The sequence below is a fragment of the Podarcis tiliguerta genome (genome assembly GCF_965153285.1).
Source record: "Podarcis tiliguerta genome assembly, chromosome: Z".
In the NCBI taxonomy this organism is placed as follows: Eukaryota; Metazoa; Chordata; class Lepidosauria; order Squamata; family Lacertidae; genus Podarcis; species Podarcis tiliguerta.
Genome location: NC_139553.1, coordinates 9,868,798 through 9,896,098, shown reverse-complemented (window position 1 = coordinate 9,896,098; position 27,301 = coordinate 9,868,798). Strand labels below are relative to the sequence as shown.

General features: G+C 44.7%; 3 protein-coding genes and 2 long non-coding RNA genes across 9 annotated transcripts in view; 2 read left to right on the top strand and 3 right to left on the bottom strand.

Annotated features, from left to right (window-relative positions):
* PHF19 (PHD finger protein 19) overlaps positions 1 to 6,339 on the top strand; it is a 38,964-nt gene extending 32,625 nt beyond the window's left edge. For 2 of the 3 annotated variants that reach the window (XM_083423090.1, XM_083423091.1), the window contains one exon: positions 681 to 6,339. In XM_083423090.1, the coding sequence (XP_083279216.1) occupies positions 681 to 1,029 (349 nt within the window). In that variant the 3' untranslated portion in view covers positions 1,030 to 6,339. The remainder of the gene's footprint in view (positions 1 to 680) is intronic. The other variant, XM_083423092.1, reaches the window with a different exon arrangement.
* A 1,881-nt stretch (positions 6,340 to 8,220) lies between these two features.
* On the bottom strand, positions 8,221 to 18,788 carry LOC310669327 (protein CutA homolog). Of its 2 annotated transcripts, XM_083423214.1 has the most exons (6): positions 18,334 to 18,773; positions 16,323 to 16,471; positions 11,837 to 11,896; positions 11,657 to 11,702; positions 11,250 to 11,299; positions 8,221 to 9,681 (listed from the first exon to the last, which is right to left on the bottom strand). In XM_083423214.1, exons 1-6 carry the CDS (start codon positions 18,448 to 18,450, stop codon positions 9,579 to 9,581), a joined length of 525 nt encoding a protein of 174 aa, XP_083279340.1. In that variant the 5' UTR covers positions 18,451 to 18,773; the 3' UTR covers positions 8,221 to 9,578. The 2 variants fall into 2 exon arrangements, with proteins under 2 accessions (XP_083279340.1, XP_083279341.1); XM_083423215.1 differs by lacking the exons at positions 11,250 to 11,299; positions 11,657 to 11,702 and having other exon boundaries at positions 9,382 to 9,681; positions 18,334 to 18,788.
* Positions 8,221 to 27,301, bottom strand: part of LOC310669367 — a 235,446-nt gene continuing 216,365 nt past the window's right edge. Inside the window, exon 2 of the long non-coding RNA XR_014507144.1 lies at positions 8,221 to 8,520. This is a non-coding gene — a long non-coding RNA (uncharacterized lncRNA). The remainder of the gene's footprint in view (positions 8,521 to 27,301) is intronic.
* Positions 14,299 to 16,311, bottom strand: LOC310669371. The gene is made up of 2 exons (XR_014507148.1): positions 15,699 to 16,311; positions 14,299 to 15,668 (listed from the first exon to the last, which is right to left on the bottom strand). It is a non-coding gene; the product is annotated as an uncharacterized lncRNA (long non-coding RNA).
* PSMD5 (proteasome 26S subunit, non-ATPase 5) overlaps positions 20,783 to 27,301 on the top strand; it is a 17,578-nt gene continuing 11,059 nt past the window's right edge. The window contains exons 1-2 of one of the 2 annotated variants that reach the window (XM_083423107.1): positions 20,783 to 21,146; positions 26,693 to 26,837. In XM_083423107.1, coding sequence (XP_083279233.1) covers positions 20,962 to 21,146; positions 26,693 to 26,837 — 330 coding nt within the window. In that variant the 5' untranslated portion in view covers positions 20,783 to 20,961. Of the gene's footprint in view, positions 21,147 to 24,541; positions 24,683 to 26,692; positions 26,838 to 27,301 lie in introns of those variants that run through there. The other variant, XM_083423108.1, reaches the window with a different exon arrangement.

Here is a 27,301-nt window from a genome sequence, read left to right as displayed (position 1 = left end):
AATTGATTCGTTTAACGTGCAAATGGAGATCCTTTGGCCCTCCAGATTCTTATATGTATTTATTTGTAGAAGTATTTCTAGGCGCTATTCTTGAAAACATATCAGAGCAGTTAACAACAGCCATACATAAAACCATGCAATAAAAACCATATAACAATTTTTAAATGGGGGGTCAGCTAACTATTATGGAAAGATGTGTTCTAAATTTGGAGGGGTGATGGGGGCTGTAGTCCATCTGGCAGCCCACAGAGTCCCCATTTCTGTCCCAAACCATCTGTCAGCTAAACAACCACAGCCGTAACTTAGCAATATTATTCTAATATTTATTCCCCTTCCTCCCCTCCCCCTCCCCTTTTTATGAAGATTACCCGCTCTGGGATCCCACAGCTAATTATCCTCTGGTTTCCTCGCTGGCCCAAATAGGACTAATTTAGCCAGCTAGCCCTGGTGATCATCTAATGTTTATTGGATGGATTTCCCCTTTAAATTGATTTTTGAATCCTGAATTTATTGTTATTCACGTTTTATACTGTATTTTATGCTGGTTTTTTTGTTGCATCAATTAAGTGTTTTAAATTTGTTGTTAGCTGCCCTGAGCCCGGTTTTCTGAACTGAGAAGGGTGGGGTATAAATAAAAATTCATTATTATTATTCTAATAATATTATTACATATTACCTAGAAGGAACCTGGGCAGCCGGAAGCGTAAGATGGCATGCAGAAGCTACACAACTATTGAGACGAAGCAGAAATGTACAGAGAGCCCCCAGAAGGCCACACCTGGCTGCTCCTCAGAAGAAAGTGAGGCAACCGGTGTCCCAGATCGCCCAGAGAACCCCACCCAGGGTCATGCTTTCGGGAGCCTGAGTGAAGGCAACTCATCATCCTACCTCAGATCATCAATCAACAACTATTTTGGCGCTGCTGGCAGGATGGTGTGTGGGGAGAAGTACAAAGTGTTAGCCCGTAGGGTGACCCTAGATGGCAAAGTTGAGTACCTGATAGAATGGGAGGGCACTACACCCTACTGAGTGTCTGGGGTGGCTTGCTCTTGAGAAAGGAAAGAGTTTTGGGGAAATAAACTCAGAGGAGTCGTGCGATCAGATGTAAGCTACAGTGTGCTTATTTTGGGCACTCTGGGGTGGGGTTTGGGTAATACTTTGATGAGGTGCCTTCAAGTAGGCTTCGTTGAAAGAATGATTTTTGCTACAGATTAAATGGAATCATGTTGCTTTGTGACACTGCTTCTCTACAAGGGAAGGAGTGAATGGGTACAAACAATGTATTTTATTTGTCGAAAGAAGGACAATACCTGCCATTTCCAGAAGGACTCTTCTCTTTCAAACAGGCAGAGAGGGAAACTGATGCTGCCATTTTGGGATGGGACGAAACTGTCCAGGTTGCTTAACCAAGCAGGGGTGGCTCCTTGTTCTTGGCAGCGAGGATGAAGTGACAGAAAGATTTAAGAATGGGGGTGGGGGAAAGATCCACCCTCCACCCACAGAAGCCAAGTTTGAAAAGTGGGCAGTCTCTCCCACTGGTGACCTGTTTCTTGCCAATGCAATGATCAGCTGATTGTTGGGGAATTGCATAACTCTGGGTGATACTTTGCAAGCCCTGGCCAATTAGCATCAGTGCCCACAGAGCACAGTGCATTGTAAATACAGCTGATTGGCGGTGCCTGCAAAAAAAGCTTTTAGCCCAGCCATGCTTTTAACTGCCTTACATTTGATGTCTGTTCAGCCAAAGCTGCTTTTAGGCTCCAGTGTCCCTTGAACCCGCTTATCTATGCTATGCATTTGAAACTGGTTCAAAACCAGTTTTGACAGCCATAACTCTCCTCCGCCCAACTTTGCGGGTGGTGGTTCTGAGAGGCAGTGAGGGAATATTTGTTGAAGGTTCGTAGTCTCATGCAGGACTTCTGTTCCTTAGTTGAGAGTTAAATTGGTTTAAGCTTGTAGAGTTGAGGAGACTTTCAATAAAAGATTCGCTTAAAGCTTATCTAACCCCTTGGCTGTGCTGAGGGGACTAACTGGGATATATGGGAGAACAGGGTATAGCTGGTCAGTGATGACAGAGAATCACAGAGCTGGCCATCTATTCCAACCCTCTGCAATGCAGGAATCTCAGCCTGTTGTGTTGTGAACAGGGCTGGATTTGAGGCCCTAAGCTACTGAAGGTAATGGGGCCCTTTATATGTCCAGCTGTCCTTTGTCAACAACCAATTGTCACTGTTTTTCGTGTTGAATATATGCTATATTGTAATTTATGGACCTAATGGGTATCTAAAGCCATTTGCCACTGTTGCTGTATGTAAGTTTTATTGTATTTTATTTTATTTTACTTTACTTATTTTATTTTTTGGACATGTACATCCAGTTTTTTTTCTTTAATATTTTTTGGGGGGCCCCCAAGAGAGTGGGGCCCTAAGCTATAGCTTATAGTAAATCCGGCACTGGTTGTGAATGTGCTTGGTTGCTGTGAATATAACTGGCTGACCCTGCATTTTTTGGAAGACCAGGTTCCATGTGTCCTGTGAGAAAATGGCACAAACGAGGCCTGGTCTGCATATACAGGAGAATGAGGTGGTAGAACTTTAATGTGGTAGGATGGACTGTAAGATAAAAAAAGGTAAAGGACCCCTGGACAGTTAAGTCCAGTCAAAGGTGACTATGGGGTACAGCGCTCATCTCGTTTTCAGGGCAAGGGAGCCAGTGTTTGTCCACAGATGTGGCTGTACCAATACAGACTGCAAGACAGGTGGATGAACACATATTTGAATGCTTCTCCATATGGAACAATTCCATCCAAGCAGAAAGTTAGAATATCAGGGAGTCTTAGCCAGCTAGTTTTTTACTTATGGGGAGATATAAAGAGGGAAATATAGATATAGAACATATGGGATTATTTTTTATGGAATTCACTCTATGCCTGCAGTGGTCCAGTTAATTATTCTGCCTTGCAACTGGACCACTCTGATTCTATTGTGTGTGTGCAAGCAAGGCCTGAGATTATAGCTCTGATATGTATGTGCAATATGACAAGTCTTTGAGGAGGAGCTGGGTGGCCAGGGAAAGAGGAGGCAGGGAGGAAGAGGCAATAATAATAGACAGGTAGAATCAACTGGGGGAAAAAATGTTCCATTCTGAGCATCCTACAAAGATTCAGGAGGAAGCAGGAGGAGAATTGGGGGTGAATGTGGCGCAACCCAACCTCTCTTGTGTGTCTGAAGCTATATGTGTGAAAGTTGATGGTATTTGCTTATATAGTCATCCATGAAGGTAAAGCAGTATTAGCTAGGGCTGAGCCAAAAGTTGCCCCCCCCCCCATCTCAAATCTGACACCTTGTCTGTAGGCTGAAAAGTTGGGACTCTTATCTGATTTTTGTGGTGGGGACTGTAAAGTTTGCCGGACAACTGTGTTCCTTGTTGCTGCAAGGAGCCATTTTTCAAACCAGCAGTTCCTGAGTGTGGGAAGAGGAAGCCTGATTTGGCTTCAGATGTCATTTTTCAACCAAATCTCATTGCTTTACATGGTGTTGTGATGAAGTCAAATCAGAGTGATGGCAGGGGGCATTGCTGCCTTTGCTCTGATTTGGCTTCAGGTGTCATAATTCAGCCAAACCTCATTAGCTTGCATGGTGTTATTATGGAGCCAAATCACAATGAGGCGGGAAGAATCAAATTTATTACTTTACTATTTGCTTGCTCTGCAGGAGGGATGGTCTGCAGGATTTAACTTCCTTCCGCAGGGCCTGTAAGACAGAGCTATTCCGCCTGGCTTTCAATTTGAACCTAGCTTGATCTTTTATTCCCCTTCCTTCCCTCCCCCTCCCCTTTTTATGAAGTTCACCTGCTCTGGGATCCCACAGCTAATTCTCCCCGGTCTCCTCGCTGGCCCAAATAGGACTAATTTTGCCAGCTAGCCCTGGTGATCATCTAATGTTTATTGGATGGATTTCCCCCCTAAATTGATTTTTGAATCCTGAATTTATTGTTATTCACATTGTATACTGTATTTTATGTTGTTTTTTGTTGCATCAATTGAGTGTTTTAAATTTGTTGTTAGCTGCCCTGAGCCCAGTTTTCTGAACTGGGAAGGGCGGGGTATAAATATTTATTATTATTATTATTATCAACTTCCAGCCTGTGGGTTGGATCTGGTTCCTGAAGCAATTTTTATCTTCTCCTTGGCAGTCCTATCCAGTTTTAATCAAATAGTACACTAAAAGCATGTCCACACTTTCGCTCATATGAAAAGGGGTCAGAAATAAAGCGATTTGGCTTCGTGTTGGCAGCACATAAGCTAGTGAGGTTTGGCTGAGCAATAGTGTCTGAAGCCAAATCTGAGTGTAGGCAAAGCTTTCTCCCTTTGATCTGAGTCAGCTTCATGAAGACACCATGTAACCAAATGAGATTTGGCTGAGCAACAGCATCTAAAACCACATGAGAGCAATGCCGTCCCATTCAAGTCTACTTGGTGGTAAGACCCACTGGGAGGTAGTCAACTAAGTTTAATTCGGAGTAAACCCATTGAAATTAATGAGCATGACTAAGGGAGCAATCGTGTGTATGGGAGGGTGGTGTAAAGTAAGCCAGATCCGAACTCTGTTCGGGAGCGAGGCTACCACTATTTGAGCCAGTCTAAGCCAAAGCACAGGGGATAGGAGGCTTTAAAACAGAGTTTGAGTTTTGCCAGCTTACCTTACGACAGTCTGCCAGGTCATGTGACCAAGCTGTCAATGGTACTCCCCCCCCCCCACTTTCGCAGAATGACCCCTTTTCAGGTCTCATACTGGCTTAAGATCCACCTTGTGCATTTCAGCTGGGGTGAGGGACTTATGAAGCTGGTGTATCTCTGGCTGAGCCGGGGCTGGGGCTTATGCCAACATAGCCCAGCCGAGCCAGAGATCAGCCACATTGTAGTCTGATGGATCTTGGTGGATCTAGGGTTAGGGTTCTGCCCTAAACTAGGACCATTAACTTCAGTAGGCTTACTCTGAGGAAAACTTACTTTTGGAGCTTCCTCCAAAAGAAGCATGTTTAGAACTACAGACTTGATATTAACATGTTTTATTTTCAGTGTTGTCTGGCATCCACTGCCCACAGTGGAGCTCATTGTGCTATTAACTGTGAACCACTAGGCGGTGCTAATGTTGTTATGGAGCCAAATCACTGATGACCGGCTTTTGCACCAATGTCTGTGGGTTTAATACTTCAAGTGCAGGTGTGACAGAATGATCTCTGTCAGGAATTTTAAAACAAAGCAGGGGAGAAGCACCACCATTTTGGAGTTAGCTGAGCTCCCTTCAGTTTCCAACAAGGGTTCTCCATCCCACAAGGCTCTCTCGGGAGAACACCTCTAAATTCAAATACAGGCCATATTCATGTGGATGCCACTTTAAATGGCCATGACTTTCCCCAAAGATTTCTAGGAGCTGTGGTTTGTTAAGGGGGCTTAGATCGATTAGGAGACACCTATTCCTTTCCCAGAGCCACAGTTCTCAGAGCGTTCCACAATTAACCCCCTTTACACAGGGAACTCTGGGAACTGTAGCTCTGGGAAGGGGAGGGGAATTGCCACTGACACCTGAGGTTTAGTATGCACACCATCCAATATACTCTTGACTACAGGGAAGATTTGAAAAGGGGACATTTCCTCAAAATGAGGGAGACCAAAAAAAGAGACTTGCTTCTGTCTCCTAGCATTCTCCTTGACAATGAAAGGCACAGCCAGTGCTATTTTTGAAGAAAAAGAGGTGCTGGAATTCACCACGAACCGCACCTTCATTCTCTTAGAATGGCAATGGCACCCACCTGAGAGGTGCCAAAACTGAGTTCTGGCAAGTTCTACCTGAAAAAAAGTACTGGGCACAGCATTGTGGATGACACATTGAAATGACCAAGCACTGACTTTTGTTTTGTTTTTTGTTTTGTTTTGTTTTGTTTTGAAGTTAAGAATCTGTTATCATTACCAGTAATTTGCAGAGAGATCTGAATGTGGTTGCATTTGCACGTTTCTCATTGCACGACTTAAATCTAGGCCCCACAAGAGAGCAGACTAATCTGCCATAGTGAGAGAGGGGGGGAAGGCGGGGCTCTAAAAATATCATTCCCCCCCTCGCGAGGGATTTTCTCTCTCTTTTTACATTAGCTTGGATTGATGTTCTTAATGCTTCTGTGCACCTTCTTATTAAAACCAGAGAGAGAAAAGATTCAGTCTTTCAACTTGCTGCTCTTTAATGACTGACCTTTTGTTTTGTTATATTCAAGTTGTAATTAATATGACAGATGTACAATTATTATTAAAAATAAAGTGGTGTGTTTTTTTTTTCAACTTCACCACGGCATTCGTGTTTTTTGGGATGGAGACGGGGTTCTGCCACACTAAGCAAAGTGAGATGTTTGGCAGAGGTGATGGATTTGGGGGTGGGGATATTCACAGGGGGGGGGAGAGACCAGAAGGGAGGTGGGATATCCTGGGTTGAGTGGGAAGGAAGGAACAAGGCAAAGGCATAAACAAAGGAAAAATGTAGGCCAGGGTGGGGTGGGGGAAGTGGCAAATGTGGCCTTCCATATCTCTCTCTCTGACCCTTGGGAGTCTTCTCAGACCCATAGCTGTCAATTCCCCCCCCCCCTTTAAGGGAAATCCCCTTATTCCGAATAGGATTCCTCACAAGAAAAGGGAAAACTTGACAGCTATACTCAGACCACACCCTTGTTTCATAACATGAGTGTTTTTCCCTGGGCACAGCGTGTCCTCGAGCTCTGATAATGCATCTTGCCTGCCTGGATGGAGGCCACAGGAGGGTATTTGTGAGTGCACTTAGAAATTAGCTGACTGCACAAAGATGAAATTTACATTCATTTTTCCATCCATTTTTGCATCTGGCCCTGTCCACCAGTGGCATATGGCCCTCAGGAGGTTGCCCACATGGTCATGTAGCCCTTGAGCTGTGGTAGACAAAGGGCAGAGCAAATGTCCCCTGCATGTTGATGGGACGCTGCTTCCAGTGATGATGGGAGCTTTAGCATGGCAACAGTGGCGTAGCGTGGGTTGTCAGCACCCGGGGCAAGGCAAGTAATTTGCGCCCCCCCCGCTGCACTGTCCCTCCCCCAGATAGTCCCTCGCGCTCTCTCCGCACCGCACGCCTGGCACCCCCTCCCCCACAGTGGGCAGTGACCCGGCGGCTCGGATCGGATTCACACAGCCAGCACTGCAGTGAGAGAGAGTGAGTGAGCCAGGTAGGGGCAGAGAGTTGCAAGTGCGAGCGCCCCCCCCAGATGTTGCGCCCGGTGCGGCCGGCCCCCCCTGCACCCCCATGCTACGCCACTGCATGGCAATATCTGAAAGGTTTCAAGATCTCTACCCTTGTGCTTTCAGAAAGCATTATTCAGACGTTAGTTGGATACATGTGTTTCTTGCCCAACACTAGCAGGCAGGGAGATAGTTCGTTGGCTACAGTATTTAAATTTTCAGTGCCATAAGCTGTCTGAAGTGTTTGCTTTCTAAACAAAAAGGTGGGGTAGAAATGTTCTTAAACCAACACATTTGTGACAAGGCGTAAGGTGGCTTATAGGGCAGTCATAGATCAATCCTTTGCACATCTGCCAGTTTTCAACTGCACTGAACTGTCCACCCCCCCCCCTTCCCAGTTAGAAAAATCAGCTGGGCTTGTTCCTGGTAGCAGAACCAAGAAAAAAAATTCCTCTGCCCCTCAATTCTCAGTTTTTGAGTAGAGAATGACAACTACATTTTAAGGGGTGGGGGAATAAACAGATTAGTTTCACACACACACCCCATGTCATTTTGCTACTATAGCTCTAATAACTTTGAGGAGGGGAAGAGAGCATAATCCATTTCCAGATGTTGTAGGAGCTTTATCACATAATGGACTGACAGTGGATTAAAGAGGAATTTCCCATGCACTTAAAATGATCGTGCAAGCCTTTGTGCCAGCCTTCCTCTGCCTGGTGCCCTCCAATATCTTTTGGACTCCCAGCCTCGGCCAGCATGAAGAAGAAGGACAGCATGTTGGAGGACACCAGGCCGGGAAAGGCTGCCATTTTGGAATGAGATGGAAGCTATTTGCAGCCACCCATTGAATTTGATGAGATTAGCTGTGTGCAAGGAGCACAGACAAAATCCACTTATGTCTAGGCAAATGGAATTGGAAGTGAGTAGTGTTTTTCAGAGGAGAGAGAAAGAGAAAGAGAAAGAGATGCTTATATATTTTTATTTTTAGGGAGAAGCCAGAATAGGGAATTTAAAGAGTGAGAAGGTTTTCAGCTTTTTTGGAGGTGATTAATATTTTCCACAGAGGTGGGCGCAAGCTGAAGTGGGAACCCCTGAAGCCTATTAGAAAGATAATCCTTTTTTCATTCTTCCCACCCCAAAATCAAACCACCAAACCCCTGAACCTATTTGTCTGCAATTTGGCAGATCTCTGATTCAGAGTCACCTATCTCTTGTCTGCAATTTTCAGACCCAATTGCTGACAAAACACCAAAGAAGGTTGGTTCCTTTTTGTTGTTGCTGTTGTCGTTTAGTTGTGTCCAACTCTTCGTGACCCCATGGACCAGAGCACGCCAGGCACTCCTGTCTTCCCCTGCCTCCCGCAGTTTGGTCAGACTCATGTTTGTAGCTTCGAGAACACTGCCCAACCATTTCGTCCTCTGTCATCCCTTTCTCCTTGTGCCCTCAATCTTTCCCAACATCAAGGTCTTGATTCCTTTTTTACACATGCCCAACCTGTGGCAGCTGTCCTTGCAGGAAAACCATCTCTGAGTAAGTGTCATGCACTCATAAGGGATTAACATGGCTTCAAATTTCACTCACTTCTCCCCAAAATAAGAAATTATAGGTGTTTCTGTTTGTTTTTAAAAGTCAGTCTCTAACAGTGTCTAGTACAAAAGCCCTTTGACCTCTTTACTTGTAATTTGGTATTGCAATGCTTGTAAATTATCCATGGCAATGCCTGTAAATTTCACCCACTTTTGCAAAAAAGCGAACAAAGTTATAGCCTCCCCTCCCCTGCCACCCCGAAATAGTGAACGGAGTGGGTGGAAATGAAGCAGACTTGTGTACCTCCCAAGCCAAATTGGGCAACCCATGAAGTGTCTCAGACTGAGCTGTTTTCCAAAGCACCTAATCAGGGTCCAAACCAAATCTTAGGGTTGGCTCACACTGCTACTTCTTGTTCACCGAATTCCTTAAAACTCCATTTTCTTGGTTTCTGAGATACCAGCGAACATGTGAGAGAGGCAACTGTGCAAGCCTGTCTGGATGTTAGGAGACATTTCAGACTTTGCTTCTTGTACAGCTACTTTCTTTGGAGAATTATAGCCACAAAATGTTAAACCAAAACTGCAAGACTGAGCAAGTTGCAACGAAAAGATCCTGTTTCTTCCAGAGAGGATCCCGCTCTCATGCAACTCAGAACCACTAACGGAGCATTCTCAGTTGCTTTTCCACCTTGACCATGTCTGCGAAAAGAGAGGACTGTCATGCTATGGTAGCTGGCAATATCCACAAGTCCTTTGGGAAAGTCTGTCCAGAAGCATCTTCTGGATGATGACGGCTAATCATACGGGATACTCTCCTCCATCCATTTTAAATAGGCCGGGTTTCCCTGGTCAATGAGCAGGCTGATAAATTCAGGGATTGCGAATGGATGCAAAGAGCTGAGGGAAGAAATGCACAGATTATCTGCATCTTACTATGAAGAAAGAATGGAATTCCTACAGGTAAAAGGGGTATATGAGCCACATATCAGAACAGGTGTGCAGGAGCATTTTGGTACAGTAGGGGAAGATAAAGCTCCAGCCAGCAGGCCCACGCACTTGTCAATCATGTCAGGTGATGGACGGTTGGCCAACAGGAGTGGGAAGATAGTAACCAAGCAGGATTGAACTCCCTGCATCTCTATCTCATCCATATGACCTCAGGTATGAGGCTGATGGGTGTGACATGGGCAAAACTGATTAATGCGCCAAATTGGGAGGTCTGGTGGGCCAAATCTGGCCCACAGCTGGTGGGCTTCCCACTGTTGTATTAGAAGACTGCAGGGTGACAAAACCGTGCTTGTGCTTTTCACTCAACGGTACCATGAATGTGTGGGATCTGGTCAGGCCTGGTGTAGCTCTTGGTATCCTAGGGCAGCTGACAAGGCCTCAACATCATGGCAGTGCCCACTTGTGTCAATGTGGGCCCCACCCACCTCCTACATTCTGGTCAGGTGGGTCTACAACAAACAGTCATTTTCATTTCCCATAATGCCCTGGAGTAACACTGCATTGTGGGAAATCACAATGGCAGTCAGTAGCTGCTTGGGAGTGCTTTCAGGCTGTTATCACTTCCTAAAAAACCTGAGGGAGCCCTCTCAAACCTGCAACCAGCTGCAGATTTGGTATTCAGCATAGAGGGCCACAACCAGAGTGTGCCCAGTGGGTGGGCCACCTTACTCTGAGGACTGGCTTGTCCATCTGATAACTTTGTGTGTGTGACTTTTAAACTTGTCACAGAGCAGCTTCTATTTACAGAGCACTGCTTCACCAAGCTGAGACTTTCATCATGGCTTTTTGTATAGGTATACAGTGGTACCTCGGGTTACAGATACTTCAGGTTACAGACGCTTCAGGTTACAGACTCCGCTAACCCAGAAATAGTACCTCGGGTTAAGAACTTTACCTCAGGATGAGGACAGAAATCGTGCGGTGGCAGCACGGCAGCAGCAGCAGCAGGCCCCATTAGCTAAAGTGGTGTCTCAGGTTAAGAACAGTTTCAGGTTAAGAAGAGACCTCTGGAACGAATTAAGTTCTTAACCCGAGGTACCACTGTATTTGGTATGGAGATAAAAAGGAAGCTACAGAGATACTTTTGATAAGTGCAGAGGAGGCTGGTCTATTAGAGTGAATGGGGCACTGCACCATCACCCTCAGCCTGCTCTCAGCCAGCCCTGCCTTCTTACCTGCAACCAGTCTAAGGGGTGGCCTTGGCTTACAGCTTCTGCCTCCTTAGTCTCAGTGTTGCCCTTGTAGAGTTCAGCAGGGAGGAGGATGGCCGTTGGCTCTGCTGCTCTGGCACCACCTGCTGTTGGGCTCCCTGCCTTCTGTCCTACCAGTCCTAATAGGAGCCAGCCATCACTGGCTGCAAGCAACTCTTTGGGACAGATTTAAGCTGTGTCGTGTCCCTGCCCCACTGCAAAAACAAACCAACTAACAAACCAAACCAGCCACATAAGAAACCTCACCTGATATATTCTGACAACTCATTGATTTTGGAGGTCCTTGTTTTCATCAGCTGTAACAGAAAGGGAAGATATGTGGATTAGGCATCACTACAATGCATTGATGATAAGGTCTATTTATGAAGCTGTAGCCAAGCAGACCACTTTGTAGATGGACAAAGCTGAAATGAAATCATGAATGATAGTAAAATTTGATATTGGGATTCAAAATAATTTGTTTCCATCTAGTTTTGTCCCCCACCCTTTCTGCTAAGTTCTACAAGGGGCAACAGTGAGATTAAAGGGGAGAGGGAGGAAACTGGACTAGTTGTAAGGAAGGAGGCAGGCAGGTTAGGGCTGGCTGAGGGCAGGATGAGGGTGGGGGTTCAGTGCCCCATTCACTTTAATGGACCAGCCACCACTGCACTTACCAGAAGTATCTCTGTAGTTTCCTCTATCTCTCCATTCCAAATATACCTATACGAAAAGCCAAGAAGAAAGTATGCTTAAAAATTACAGACAACCAAACAAAACATGCAGAGTATCCTCAGAGACGTACAATCACACATGATTCTTCCAGAGTGGTCAAATGGGTTTGGTTCTTGACTCACATGGATGAAGCCTTGGGGAGGATATTCACGCAAGCAGCCAGTTTTCTCTCCATAATTGCCCTAGGAGAAACAGAAAGAGGTTAATCAGCATGTAAGTATCCTTGCAACTGGCTTCCCAGTGCCATCAGGTTTGTGATATGACAGGGGTGGTGACCCTCAGGCCTGGCGAGGAGTAAATGTGGCCCTTGACATCTCTCTATCTGGCCCTTAGGACATTCCCCAGGTTCCCTAGTCACCTTCTCTTTCCCCAGCCACATCCCTCACTGGCCCTGCCCTCAATGTCCTTGAGTGTTTTTGCCTGGCTGGAATGTGTCCTCGAACTCTGACCATGCCTCTTGATTTATTGGATGGAGGATACAGAGGTGTGTGAGATTGTATAGCAGAAAGCAGCCTACTGTACAAAAGTAAAATTTGCATTTGTTCCTCTGCCTACTTTTGTCTCTGGCCCTTCCCTCCACTGGTATGTGGCCTCCGAAAGATTGCTTAGAAGGGAATGTGGCCCTCAGCTTGGGAAAGTTCCCCCACATTTGTTTTATATCACAATCCTCATGTTACTTTAAATAAACTAAGGAAAAAATATTGATGTAGCCTTTTTTCTTAGGGGAGTTGCTTCGACCCCTTGATCATTTGGGCTGGTGTTATTTGCACCTTTTCCAGCTCTATGATATCCTTATTCAGATTGGGCAACCAAAACTAGGCACAGTGTTTCAAAGGCAGCCTTAGCATTCATTTATATAATTCTATTATGGAGCCTGGAATTATTTGCAATCCCTTCCCAAATAATCTCTAGTCTGGAATTTGCTTTCTCCCACTTTTCTCTCTCAAATTCACCCAGAGTTGAATAAGCTTGTTTTCTGTATTCTATTTATAGATCTCAGGGCATTTTATATTCCACCATTTACAGTCAGATGATCAAGAAAGTACTGGCTGCTAATACTCCCACTGCAATGCTGTGCCTTGGAATGCCTGGGGAATATAAATAGGCAAACTTTGTGCTGCATGCCAAATGGCTTAAACCATAGTCAGGCTGCTGAGCTCCTCCTGAGGAGTGGTGATCAGGACAGCAGTGGGGCAGAAAGCAGGGAGTGGTCAGAACGAAATAATTCTAGTTTTGCCCTCATCTTCCTCCATGTTGAGTTCTGCAAGGGGACTAATTTCATCGTCAATTTTGCCATGTCAGCATAGTGCATTAGTTTAACTTGCCAATCTTCTTTGAATGGGACACCTTCGTCTTTCCAATATTGTGCTAATAAAGTCTGTGCAGCTGTTGTAGCATACATAAACAAGTTCTTTTGTAATTTTGGTAGGTGCACTCCTATAATACCTAGTAAGAAAGCTTCTGGTTTTTTGAGAAAGGTTATTTTAAACATCTTCTTCAATTCATTATAAATCATTTCCCAATATTTCTTTATAATTTTACAATCCTACCAAAAATGTCCCTTCTGTTGCTTTACATTTCCAACACTTGCTTTCCCTAGTTTTATACATTTTTTTTCTAATTTAACTGTAGTTAAGTACCATCTATACATCATTTTCATGACTGATTTGACCTCTTCATCCTTTGTTTCCCATTCCAGCAACAGATTGTACATTTTAGATAATAATTTCGTATCATTTTCTATTATTTCTGTCTGAAAAGTTGAAATTTCATACTCAAATCCCATCTTTTTATCATTCTTAAACATTCCATTTAGCTGAAAATATTGTTACCAATCTGTTACGTTCTCCCTAACTTCATTAAAGTCTTTCAATTTTAACTGGTTTTCTGTTTCAGTTAACAACTCTCTGTACGCTGCCGATTTAGGGTCCATATTCACGGGGGTATATGGACTTTTAAAACTATATAGTTAACTGTAATAATAATTTTATTTGGTTAAAGTTATAAAAGGAAATATGCATTAATGTATGTGGAACTAAGTAAGAGAGCTAGGACAGTGGTCAGCATGCGAAACTTAGTGACACAAGAAGAAGAAGAAGAAGAGGAGTTTGGATTTGATATCCCGCCTTTCACTCCCTTTAAGGAGTCTCAAAGTGGCTAACATTCTCCTTTCCCTTCCTCCCCCACAACAAACACTCTGTGAGGTGAGTGGGGCTGAGAGACTTCAGAGAAGTGTGACTGGCCCAAGGTCACCCAGCAGCTGCATGTGGAGGAGCAAAGACGCGAACCCGGTTCCCCAGATTACGAGACTACCGCTCTTAACCACTACACCACACTGGCTACACCACGCTGGCTCTCACAAAAGGAAGACATAGGTTAAGAGAAAGCTACCTGGAAGTAATTCAACTCAGAAAGCATGCAGAGTGAACAGGAGGATCAGAGAAAGAGAGGAGTTAAAGAAAGCTTGTTTAAACAAAGTTCTTTGTTTTGCAGTAGTCCTGCCTGATCCTTAATGATAATAAACAACACTAGTCCTTAGTGATAATAAACAACTGTCTTGACAGACATTTTCTGTGTGTGCCCCTTATGCAATTTTAGGTTGTGTATTTAGGGGAGTGTCATGACACACCATTGCTTAAGCAGACAGTGGATGCGCCAAAACACCCTGTTCGCAAAAACACCCTGTTCCCAAAAGGACTGAACAATGTTTAATCCACATATTGGATCATGATCAGAGCTGCGCTTAGCACACCATTTTAAGAGCAAAGTCCAGACAGTCAAAACCTCCACAGTGGGGGATGCATGGAAATAAGTTTATTTCCTTTCCCATACACAGAAGCAGTGAAGAGTGGGACCTTTTTCAAGGGTAGGATAAAAAGGCAGCTGTTGTTTGTACTGTGACCTCTTTTCCTCCAGTGGATTTTCTCTTTCAGACAGCTTCCTATAGGTGGGATTTACTCAGGCAAAGTCCCAGGATGCTGCAAATACCATGGCTACTGATTTTGCCACCCATCGCTTAAAGAAACAACAACCTTAGATTTGTTGTAATCCTGTGAACCTCAGAGTTGCTCCAAACATGTCGATTCTTCTCTCCTCTTTCTCAGTGGCTCCTTCTGAGAGCCAGACTTATCATTGCTCACCATCTGAGTTCAGGAGTTGCTCACTGTGCGTGACATGTACACACGAACAGGAACACAAGAATCTGCTTTCTGCTGAGTTAGAACATCGGTCCAGCATCATCTACACACTGACTGGCAGCAGCTCTCCATGGATTCAGAGAAGAATCATTCTCAGCCCAGCTTGGAGGGATTAAACTTGGGACTTCCTGCATGCAAAGCAGATGCCCTGCCTCTGAGCTATGGCCCTAGACCCCAAAAGAACATAGGAAGCTGCCTTAGATTGCTATGCATTCATCTAGCTCTCTATTATCTACATTGACTGGCAGTAGCTCTCCAGGATTTCAGGCAGGCAGAAGTCATTCCCAGCCCCACCTGGAGGCGCTGGGGATTGAACCAGGGACCATCTGCATGCAAAGCCGATGCTCTACTATTGCACATCAAGCCTCACTCTTAACTGCAAGCAAACATGACTGGTAGCAGAAAGGGATGAATATTCATATTGGAAAGGAGAGGCTGCCACAACATGTTTGTATTTTCTGGGCAAAACAGGCTGTTCGTACTTCCTTTCTGCTTATGGGGCAAAAGGTGGGGTGGAGAGAAGTTTCTCTATTTATACAGAGGTGCTCCAGGGAGCTCTGCTTTGCTTGGTAAACATTTCATTGGCAGAGAGTGCTTGAAACAGAGAACCATTCAAACTCAGAAACAGAAGCTGGGTGTAATCCCATCACGCTAGATTTCGGACATGTGGAATTTCCCCTCTCTGACTTTTCAAATCTGCTTGCCACGTCCCCTTTATGGAACTTACAGGCAAGGCTTATGTGGTCTGATGCTGAATCTGTGTCTTAAGATTCAGCTACCATACCACACAAGTGCCAAATTCACATTTGTTTTTAGAAGTAAGATTCTAGTCCTTATGAATATTGGCTTGATAGGGTGACGTCTTGGAGCAGGGCTATGAATTTGTGACCCTCCATCTCTTCTTCCTCCTAATTTATTAATCACCTTCTAAACCACCATCTGAAGGCAATTCATATAAAACTCAAAACTCAAATACATTTAAAACAAGAATAAAACACTAACAAATGGACATTCATGGTAAAGACCCATTTATCCTGCTGAGAAATCCTGTAGCAACAAAAAAAAAATCTTCAATTGTTTCTGGAAGGTGCAGATAGTGGGTTCCTGTCATGTCTTGACAGGAATATTGTTCCACAGACCTAGACTTTATTCTTGGCCTATAACTCCCCTCACTTCTGATCCTTGAGAGCTAGTTAGACAAATGGTCTAGCTCTGTATAAGAGAAATATGACTCTGCTCTGTAGAAGCTCATTCCCATCCCACCTTGATCTCTTAACCTCTGAATAAAGAGTGGAATGTTCTCAGCTGTATGTAACAACAGCACAAACAAGCCACTCAATACGTCAACAAACTAGTATATTTCAATTATTCATTGACCTGCTTGGGCCAAGAATGTGTCAAGTCACCCTACCTTGCAATGTCTCTAGCAGTCTGTTCGTTGGGGCAATTGACGAGTGCAATTGAATGAGATCCAGGAATATAGCTACCAGTAACAGCAGAGTGCAAATGGAGGACAAGGGTTCTCAGCACTGGATACATTAGCAAAGAGAAACTCATAACCTGGAGGAGGGGTGGGGTGGGGAGAAGAAACCAGATCATACATCAGCTGAATAGGCCTCCAAACTTAGACAATGTAAATACAGGTCATTGAAGTATTCTGAAAAGCAGGAAATGTGTCTGGGAGACGGGGAAACAGTGCTTGTTTAATAACACCACAGGGGGGGAGAACTTGTGACATAAAAACATAAGAAGAGCCTTGTTTGATGAGACCAGAGGTCTATTTACTTCAGCCTCCTGTTCTCACAGTGACCAACCCCAGGTGCCTGATGGGAGCCTGCAAGCAGGACCCAGGTACAACAGTGCTCTCCCCATTTGTGATTCCCAGCAACGGCTTTTTAGAGACATACTACCTCCAACACATAGCCAGTATGGCTAGTAGCCATTGATAGCTTGATCCTCCGTGAATTTGTCTACTCCTCTTTTGAAGCCTTCCAAGTTGGTGGCCGTCACTGCCTCTTTTGGGAGCAAATTCAAATCAATGTTTCTCAAACTTGGGTCTCCAGCTAGAAGGACCGGTGGTCAGGGATGCTGTTGTAGTCCAACAACAGCTGGAGACCCAATTTTGGGAGCAGAAGTACTATTTTTTTTTGTCTGTTCTGAACCTTCCGATCTTCAGCTTCACTGGGATGTCTCTGAGTTCTAGTATTGTGTGTGTGAGAGAGAAAAATTCTCTGTCCACTTTCTCCTTGCCATACACCTCTATCATGTTGCTACTTATTCGTCTTTTGTCTCAACAAACCTTTCCTCTGGCCACTTCCTCATTTTGGCTGTCATTTTTCGATCCATTTCCAGCTCTAACCTCCCTATGTATTAGGACTCCAATTCCCAACAGCTCCAGCCAGCATGGCCAGTGACAGGAATGAGGAGAATGGTACTGCAGCCATATCTGTTGTTCCTCATCCCTGCCATAGAGCAACACAGGAGTTTCTTATTCCACCACAGAAATGGGGAGGCAGAACTGAAACCTTTTAAATACATCTAGCATAACCACCCTTATGCATGCTTGCAAAGTCCTGTTCCTGATGCCGTGGGGTGGGTCACCTCTGCGTTAAACTCATTTGTACGCTGCATAATCCCCAATGGGGAGAAAGAGACACACAAAAAATTAACTGCAATTTTATGTTTTGTGAAATCATTAAAACCTCAGTAAAAATTAAACCAGGAATTCTTTTGATGCATTAAAATAGTTTTCAAGTTTATTATTGATAGGGCAGCTTATTTACCTTTTACAACACCATCAAAGAAAAGTTGCAATTGGCAGTGAACTTTTGCACAAGCCAAACACACCCAGGGAACAAACCCTATAAAACCCAGCTAATTTCCGAATAGAAATTGCACTGTAAAACAAAACTATGTCCATGGCAATTTGCCAGAGATGCATCGTCCTTAGCCAACATCATCTTTGCAAGAAACAGCATTAATTTTTCAAGACTTTAGAACCAAAAGCATTGAGATGGTTTTATTCTTCCAAAGAGAGAAGCTATATTTTTTTTTATTTCAGACATTGGCTCATGAGGCTGCGTCCAATGTTAGCAGCCCTACTCAGAGTAGACCCATTGAAAATGGACGCAACTAACCTAGCTCCATTGAGTTCAATGGATCTACTCCTGAGTAAAACTTAACTTGAGGAAACCCCACGATCATTAAATTCAAGGGAAATATTTTTGTTTGTTTTAAACCCATATGATAGCCACATTCTCTCCACCCCTCGCCCCGCCAAGTTTAAAGTTTGTCTTTTAATGCCGGGGAAGAGAGGTGCGACGTCATGCTGTGGGAATTCCCCTGTGGCTCTCGCCTGCTTTTGCTCAATTTCGGCTCTCCCTTCGCTCTTCAACTTTGCAACGTAGTGATGTCAAACTTACCAGCGGCAAAGTCAAGTATCCCTGGCGCAACGCCGAGCCAGACGCCGCGAGGAGAGTCTGGCAACGCTGAACAAACCACTCCATCGGCATTTTTGCCATCTTAGCGCACCTGCCCATGGCTGCTACTAGCCCTTGCTCCAAGGCTGCGGTTCCCTTTCCTCGGCCACTTGTTCGCCACCTTTCCAGATGTGGCTATCGCTGTGAAATAAGCAAACAAAAATAAATGGTGTGTTTGCTTGCAAAGGAAAGCCGACTGGCGGCTGGCAAACTCCTCCTTCCTAGCGGCTGGTGCCCGCCTCCCTGGCATAGCCCCTCTGAGAGCCCCGATGCTCTGCCTTTTGGCACGTTTCCTCTGTACATCTTCCCCCATTTGAACCCGCTCCAGCGTCTCTAAGGCATTCAAAGTATTTTGCTTGGTTGGGGACACTGAAACGGTTTGGTTTGGGTGCCTAACATCCGCGGGGATAAACCAGATTCACACTTGTTGCAAAACCTATCCGAAATATAAACAGTACATTAGCTGATTTTGTATAATAATTACCCAACACGCAAGGGAAGTCTCCACCGCCACCCCAATTTTGAATGTTATATTATGTCTTTGTACTTGAAACTGGGAAGAAAGCCCATATACAAATCCAATGAATAATAAATAAACTTTTTAAATACTAGTAATAATAGTAATGACCACCCTTCCTTTCCTTCAGGCATCCTTTGAAAACTTGTTTAGACAGGCCTTTGAAATATGATTTCCTTTTTTCCTTTACCCAATTATAATATATCTTTATGTTTTTATGGATCTTTGGATCATTTTATCCTTATATGTTGTACTCTGTCTTGCTATGTGTTTATGAAAGTGCAGATTATAAATTTGTAAATAAGACATATAATAATTATTATTCATTTAAGTGTTGAATGAAATTTATATACTGCTTAAAATGGAGAAAACCCCCCTCAAAATGGTGCACAAAAAGATAAGAAGCAGTAAAATGATGAAAAATTCCCAGCCCTACTTCAAAACATTCAAAAGTTAAAATACTAAAACAGATTTAAATTACTTCAACTTTCTAAGCATGTGGGTAGGCGTACCTAAACAATAATGTTTTAAGCAGGCACTGAAGAGTAAAGGTGAAGGTGCCTATATGATCTCAATGGCTAGGGTATTTATTATGTGGTACCTGTGGTACTTAGTGCCAATTCCACCAACTGAAGCAGTCGAGTGGGCATGTGTGGGACAAGGCAATCTCGCAGGTAAAGTGGTTTCAAGTTATTAAGGAGTGATGTATAACTGGGGCATTTCATCATGTGAAACCCAAATGTTATCCCAAGTGATGAAGAGTAGACCAACTTTAACTGCCTTATTGTGAGTACTAGATAGCTCCTTGTATTGTTGGTATATGGCCAAACTTTGCCCTTAAATCTCTTTTTTTCTTTTGATAAATCCCTTTGAACAAAGACACCCTGCACATTCATTCATTCCTTTATTTGATGCATACAAGAGCATTTAAAGTGCAACTCCTACATCTCAAATTCTATCAACTGTAGTTTACCCTTCACAGAGTTACAATTCCCAGCACCCTTAACAAATTACATTTCCCCATGATTTTCTGAAGGGATGAAATGTGTGCTTTAAATATCCACAGTAGTGCATACACAGTCAAACCTTGGCAACCGTCTTTTGGTCTAGGTTTGCCTTGCTGTAAAATGGGACTTTGGGAATGCTTGATAACCTCTCGATGTGTTGATTTCATAGTATCATGGAACCGTAGAGTTGGAAGGGACCCTAAGGGCCATCTAGTCCAACCCCCTGCAGTGAAGGAATATGCTGCTGTCCCACCTGGGGATCGAACCTGTGACCTTGATGTTATCAATGCCACGCTTTAACCAATTAACCCATAATTTATTCTATGGATTGCGCGTCATGTTTTAATGTTAACACTTCTTTATGATCTTGATACTGCTAAATGGCGGCGGTGGGGCGAGTGTGAAGGGAACTCTGCACATGCTCGGAGGCGCCTTTGGGAACTCTAACATGGCTGCTTCTGTCGCTCTTTCGGGCTGCGAACATTTGCTTTTGCTGAGCGAAGGCACTCAGTGCAAAGATTAACGCCACATCATTTCCGGTCACCGTCTGACCAGGGAAGAGACGACATTTATGGGGCTGGAGCTCAAACTGCAGCAGGCGGAGAACTTGTGTTTCGAGGAGCGTGTAACAACGCGAAGAATCTCGTTAACACTGTTCTAATTCGGTTTTTTCCCCCACTTCTGTTTTCGAAATCTATATTTATCTGTATAGTCGTTTTAGCCTCGCATATCCTTCATGTGGGAACACGGAAGCGAGCCTTAAAAACGGACTCTTTTAACTCTTTACCCGGGAACAAAAATGAAGCGCGCCCCGCCCTCCTTCCTCCTTCAGCCAATCAGAAGCCCGAGCGCCGAAGTCACAAGGGGCTCTCAAGACATAGGAGGCGTTGCCTTTGTACGTGTGTGCCGCGGCCGTGGTGAGGCGCGGGCCCTGGTTACGCCGCCGCTTCGGTTGCTAAGGGTCGAAGTCTCGCGAGACTCCTTTCACTTCCTCTTCTTCCTCCGCCCCCCCCCAGCACACTCTTCTGCTCTCCCAGACATTCAAATATGGCGGCGCCAGAGGTGGATGAGGCGCTGGACCTGCTCGCGAGGGTCTCGCTGCTGGAGGAGCCGCTCGAGGAGCTGCGCGCTTTGCACTTGGCCTTGCTCGCCGTTCCTCTCAATGCTCTGCGGGAGCGGCGTTCCGAGCTCCCCTTGGCGGGACTCTTCGCTCTCACGGCCCGCGGGGGAAGGTGAGTGGAGAGAGATCGGGCGGCTCTTGCTTTTTATTAAGCCGCCTCGGGTCCCTGTCAGGGGGGAAGGGAAGGCGGGGTATAAAATAAACAATATTTGCGGGGCGGGGAGGATGCCCGCCACGGAGAACGCGTGTTGAGATTCCTGCACTGCAGGGGGTTAGACTAGATGACCCTCGGGGTCCCTTCCAACTCTACATGTCTATGATTCTGTGGCGCTTAACAGACCCAGCCGCCTATTTAAAGGTGTGTGTGTAAAGTGAGAGCGGGGATTCTATTTCTCTCTCCATTTTTGTTTATTAGATTTTTAAGAACCGCCCTCGTTAACCCGGAAGATCGCAGGACTGGTTAACAACATAAAAATTGAAAACGAGGTCGCCAAAACACACGGCAAAGCAAAGCACAAACCAATAACCGCCCCTCCGCTCCTCTCCCACAAACGTCTAACCCTCAGTGGAGGAGATCGTGCTCCTTTCCGGGCTGTGTGGTTTTTCATTGCTCGGTTGCCCCTCGACTCATGAAACTGGGCCTAAGTTGCTCATGTTGTTAATTTCAGCAAGTTTGTTCTGGAGTAGGGCCAGCTGGTGATGGCCCGTTGTCTCTGAATTGCAGGGGTGGGGGCGAGGCGCCGACGGGAGAGAGGGGCTGGGGTGGCAAAGCTTAAGTTCTTTTATTTAGTGTATGCTTGGGGTTTTTGTGTCAGTGTCACATGGGGAAGTTCTCTTTCTATTCGCTTGTTATGTTCCCTTGGTGGTGAAAGATGTTGGGGTGGTCTAGGGTGTGGTTGATCATCTTTGGCTGGCTGCAGTGGGATTTGTTTGTGTGTACCGGGTTAAGTTAGCCATATTGAATCATATGCTGTCGGTGAGTTATGAACTCTTTCTAGTGTAAGTGGGCATTGTTACCTTGGAAGGTGTTCAGTAGGGCCAGTTCTGGGGTGACTTCTAGTACATACCTGTTTAGTTATTTTGCTTATTTCTGGTATGACTGCGCACACTACTTTTCTGACTAGGTCCTCGATTACTTGGTTTGGTGGGATCTGCTGGTTCAGACACAGCATATGTCTGAGAAGGCCCCACGAAGGATCATGGGGAGGAGATGTGAGGAAAAAACTGTTGTGACATTGATGTCTTGGGCAACTTGGAAGGGCTGTGGTGGGATCCAGAAATGGCAACCTGGAGTCCCACTGACCACTTATCTTCTCCATCAGCTTGGGACCTTTTTCTGAGATGATTGTGAGATATGGTAGCATCTTTTGTCACTGGAGAGCCAGTGTGGCGTAGTGGTTAAGAGCGGTAGTCTCATAATCTGGGGAACCGGGTTCGTGTCTCCGCTCCTCCACATGCAGCTGCTGGGTGACCTTGGGCTAGTCACGCTTCTTTGAAGTCTCTCAGGCCCACGCACCTCACAGAGTGTTTGTTGTGGGGGAGGAAGGGAAAGGAGAATGTTAGCCGCTTTGAGACTCCTGAAGGGGAGTGAAAGGCGGGATATCAAATCCAAACTCTTCTTCTTCATCTGAGTATCTTTATCAAGATGCTAATAGATCTGCCTGCCTTTGATCAGTTGTGCTTTAAGGAAAGCTCACCAGTCCTCTGATTCTTTCATATTTTCCAGCCCAGATAGATGTTAACCAAAGGATCTCTCAATACAGTGGTACCTCGGGTTACAGATGCTTCAGGTTACAGACGCTTCAGGTTACAGACTCTGCTAACCCAGAAATAGTACCTTGGGTTAAGAACTTTACCTCAGGGTGAGAACAGAAATTGGGCAGCGGTGTCGTGGCGGCAGCAGGAAGTACCACAGGTTAAGAACAGTTTCAGGTTAAGAACAGACCTGCGGAACAAATTAAGTTCTTAACCCGAGGTACCACTGTAGCCATCACCTTTTAGGAGCAAGGATGCATAGGAGAATCAGATGCACCACAAGATCATCTTGGATGGGATGGCTTTCAAAGAGGGCTAGACAGTTGCATGGAGGAGAGGCCTATCAAAGGCAACTAGCTGTGATAGCTGTGCTCAGTCTCCCCTGTTAGAGGGAGCAATGCTTCTGAAAAGCGCTTCCTGGAAGCCACATACTCCCCAAATGTGTTTCACAAGGACCTCTTGCTTCCCTTTTCTCCAGTACCTGAGGGTCATCACGTCTATCCAGGAATTTGGCCAAAACAAAGTATATGTTGGGGAAAGGCTCCCTCCCTGCAAAGAAAATGGAGCAATCAGCAGGTGCCTGGCTCCCAGCCATGCTGGCACCAGTCTGGCGCATGAGGGTGGGGGACATGGGAAGGGAGCATTCCTATCCTGTGTAGGTCACTCAATTGGCATTTCCACCTACCTGAACTCTAAGCCATGGGTAGGCAAACTAAAGCCCGGGGGCCGAATCCGGCCCAATCACCTTCTAAATCCGGCCCGTAGACGGTCCGGGAATTAGCGTGTTTTTACATGAGTAGAATGTGTCCTTTTATTTAACATGTATCTCTGGGGCATAGGCATTCGTTCATCCCGCCCCCTATAGTCTGGCCCCCCACAAGGTGTGAGGGACAGTGGACCGGCCCCCAGTTGAAAAAGTTTGCTGAGCCCTGCTCTAAGCCTTCCCCCCCTTGTTCTGGGCTGCCTCTCTCTTAAGGAAGATGCAAGCTGTTGCTGGAAGCCACTGGTGGGGAGAGTGTGCCTATGATTCCCAAATGTTTCAGAAGCATCTTTTTGTTCCTTTAGCTGCTTGATATAATCATAGCATGGCAGAGTTTGAAGGGATCCCAAGGGTCATCTAGTCCAACCCCCAGCAATGCAAGGATCCTGCCCACAGCCAGCCCTGGCTCCAAACTCCAGACTTCTGGTTACCATTGCAATTCTGCATGGTGTGGAGAAAGGGGAGAGAGATATGTGTTGCTTACACTCTCATAACACTGATATGAGATCCGCACCATGCAGCCCTTTCAATAACTAAAGTCTAAAGGGCTGTCTTCGTGACCCCACGGACCAGAGCACGCCAGGCACTCCTGTCTTCCACTGCCTCCCGCAGTTTGGTCAAATTCATGCTGGTAGCTTCGAGAACACTGTCCCACCATCTCATCCTCTGCCGTCCCCTTGTCCTCGTGCCCACCATCTTTCCCAACATCAGGGTCTTTTCCAGAGAGTTTTCTCTTCTCATGAGGTGGCCAAAGTATTGGAGCCTCAGCTTCACGATCTGTCCTTCCAGGGAGTCCTGCAGTTTGCTCACCCCCATTTCCTAGGAACCAGGAATGGGAAGCTCAAGTACTTCTAACAGTGTGGTTATAGGGAGCAGTGTGTATAAAATATTGAATGTAATAGGGTTATTAAGGTAATTGTATCAGAATTACAGTTTTATGGGAATGTTAAGGAGGGAGGGGGATAGAGTGAGTGGAATTCTGGTGGTGAGTGATGATTGGATGAGGATTTGAAAGGTAGTTTGAATGTGAGGCAGTTGAGAGGAGGGGGTGGTTGGGCAACTAACTATTCAGTTTAGGATCAGGAGTCGTCGTCATTTTTGTAATAAAGCAGAATTTGAGGCCATAAGCTCAGGTACACACGTCATCCTACAATCATTTAGTGAATCATCCATAGTCTCCTTTAGTGAGCGTGCAGTACCTAGGATCTGGACCAAACATTGCTATTGTTTGCTCTTCCTAGTTTCATAGGTTTATCTTCTGGTTCTAATGATGTAATAGGGGTGGGGGCTCTTTAAATACTGGGGGCTGCCGCACACTCCTTTTCTTTAAAATAATTCCCCCTCTTTTCAAAAGCACATGTATTGTCTCTTTCTTCAGGTTTGTTGTGAGACATTGGTGTTATATCAATATAGGTTTGGGAAGAAAAGAGTGGGGCAGTGCTGGATTTATGTATAGGCTACATAAATCTGCAGAATCTTAGAGATATAAATCCGTGTGCTAGGTCACTTTCACAAGGTCAGCAAAGCCCTTCAGAAATCAGACCTGTTATTGAGTTCTTGTGCAAGCTTGTACAGTTCACTTCTGGATTTTTAAAGGAAAATTAGAGAAGATTTTGATAAGCTTGAGAAATGAGCAAAAGCCACCTTGCCAAATGTTAACTACAAAACAAGGAGACAAAGAGTGAGGGAACAGCAAAGAAATGACAGAAGTGCACCTGATGCCTTAGATGCACTTTCTTCAAGAGATAAGTTTAGGATAAAATCCTTTATTCCTATATTAGATGCACTTGAAGCCAATTTAAAAAGAAGTACTGTGTACCATCATCCTTGGCTTCACTCAATTTTGTTTATAACACTTCCATTTTCCTCTAGTTGTGAGGGTTGGGGATTGGGAGAGGCCTCACAAGTGGAGTAGGCTAGGGTCTCTCTTCATCTAAATCTGGCCCTGGGGCAAGGTTAACATTTACCACATCTTGGGATGTGGCTTGTTGTTGTTATTATTATTATTTTTAAAAGTTTATATATTAATTTTAAAACACTTTGTAGCTCCAAACATTTTTAATCCACCAAGGTGGCTTTTGGGGCATTTTTTTTTGTTAGAAGTTTTTTAGAAGGTGACATGAATTTTAATTTGTTTTAGTCTATTTTATTGCTGTTCTAACATTCTGTATGTTTTAGATAATTGTTTGTATATTTTCTAGTGGTGATTATATTGTTTTACCTTCTTTTGTAAACCACTTAGAGGCTTTCCCCCCTTACAATCAAATGGTATGTACATTTCATGAATAAATAAGAATAAAATAGTGATACAAGATACAGTCATACCTCGGGTTACAGACGCTTCAGGTTGCGTTTTTTCAGGTTATGGACCCGCCGAAACCAGGAAGTACCGAAACGGGTTACTTCCGGGTTTGGGGGGTCGTACATGCGCAGAAGCACCAAATCACAACCTGTGCGTGCGCAGAAGCGCCGCTGCGGGTTGTGAACACTGCGGATTGTGAACATGCATCCTGCACAGATCACATTCGCAACCCGAGCGTCCACTGTAATAAATGTAAGCAAATGACTAGCCACTCTGAAACTTCACATTATAAACAGGAATATCACAGATTTTAATTGGTGCTTTCAAAAAGAGCAAATTTTGGTGCTGAATTAATAAGCCTGGACAGGGTGTTAATGTACAGTGGTACCTCGTGTTATGGACGGGATCCATTCCGGAGGCCTGTCCGTAACGGGAAATGCCCATAACTCGAAGTGCTGTGTCTGTGCAGGCTTGCGGCACGATTTGGGGCTTCTGCATCTGTGCGAAGCGCAATTCAGCACTTCTGCGCAGGCGTGAGCGGTGAAACCCAGAAGTCACCCATTCCGGTACTTCCGGGTTGCCACGGGACGTAACGCGAAAAGACGCAACATGAAGCAGACGCAACACGAGGTATGACTGTACTCTGGATACCATTACAGAAAAGGGACTTGTTTCTTGTACTTTCTTACCTTTTCATTTGAATCAGTAATCCCTTGAGTGGATTTTGGTAAAGAGGCAGATACCCACGTATTAAACTATTTGGGGTTGTAATGGTGTTTTTTTGTTTTGTTTTTGTTTTTAAAAAGCCTTTCAACTAACTTATTTTTTCCCTTCAAAACAGTGAGCAGATCTCTTTATGTGTTTCCATCCTGGAGCGGTTACTGCAGATCATGGATCCCTTGTATGTAATCCAAAACTTTGGTGAAGAACTTCAGAAAGGGCTCTTTCATCCAGATAATTCAGTCAAAATTCTAACAATAGCTCAGGTATGCTTGATTACTTGTCTGTTAAAATGACATTTTTGGAGATCTTTATCAAGAAGGAGGAGATTTCTTTTTTATAATGTACATACATATACATTAGGGCTCTGCACAGGATTTGGCGAGTCCTAAGCCAAATCAGGCAAATTTGGAAGGCTCTGGATAGGTTTGGACACATCCATGGATTGCTGTAAGTTGGGTTTAATGACCCTGAGCAACCTGTGACTTTCAGAGGACATCAGCCAGGAGGGAGAACCAGGCTAGGAGCGCAAATCTTAATGACTCCTTAAAATTTGTATGGCTGGTGTTTGGATCATGAATGAAATAGATTTATATTTGCTAAGCTTGCATAGGAATAAAGTAGTTCTCAGGATAAACCATTCTGTGGATGTTGTTTTTAGATGATCCACACACTTGTTGCAGAAGCTATCATTGGGTGATACAGATTTTTTTAAGTGCTCCACGTAGGT

What these genes read in the sequence shown, in the direction of transcription:
- LOC310669327 (XM_083423214.1), bottom strand. Translation starts at nt 18,450, where the DNA reads ATGGGCAGGTGCGCTAAGATGGCAAAAATGCCGATGGAGTGGTTTGTT. An exon ending in CTCCCCAAGGCTTCATCCAT is followed by an intron (nt 11,703 to 11,836) that starts GTGAGTCAAGAA and finishes CTTTTCGTATAG; the next exon opens with GTATATTTGGAATGGAGAGA. An exon ending in AAACTACAGAGATACTTCTG is followed by an intron (nt 11,300 to 11,656) that starts GTAAGTGCAGTG and finishes TTTCTGTTACAG; the next exon opens with CTGATGAAAACAAGGACCTC.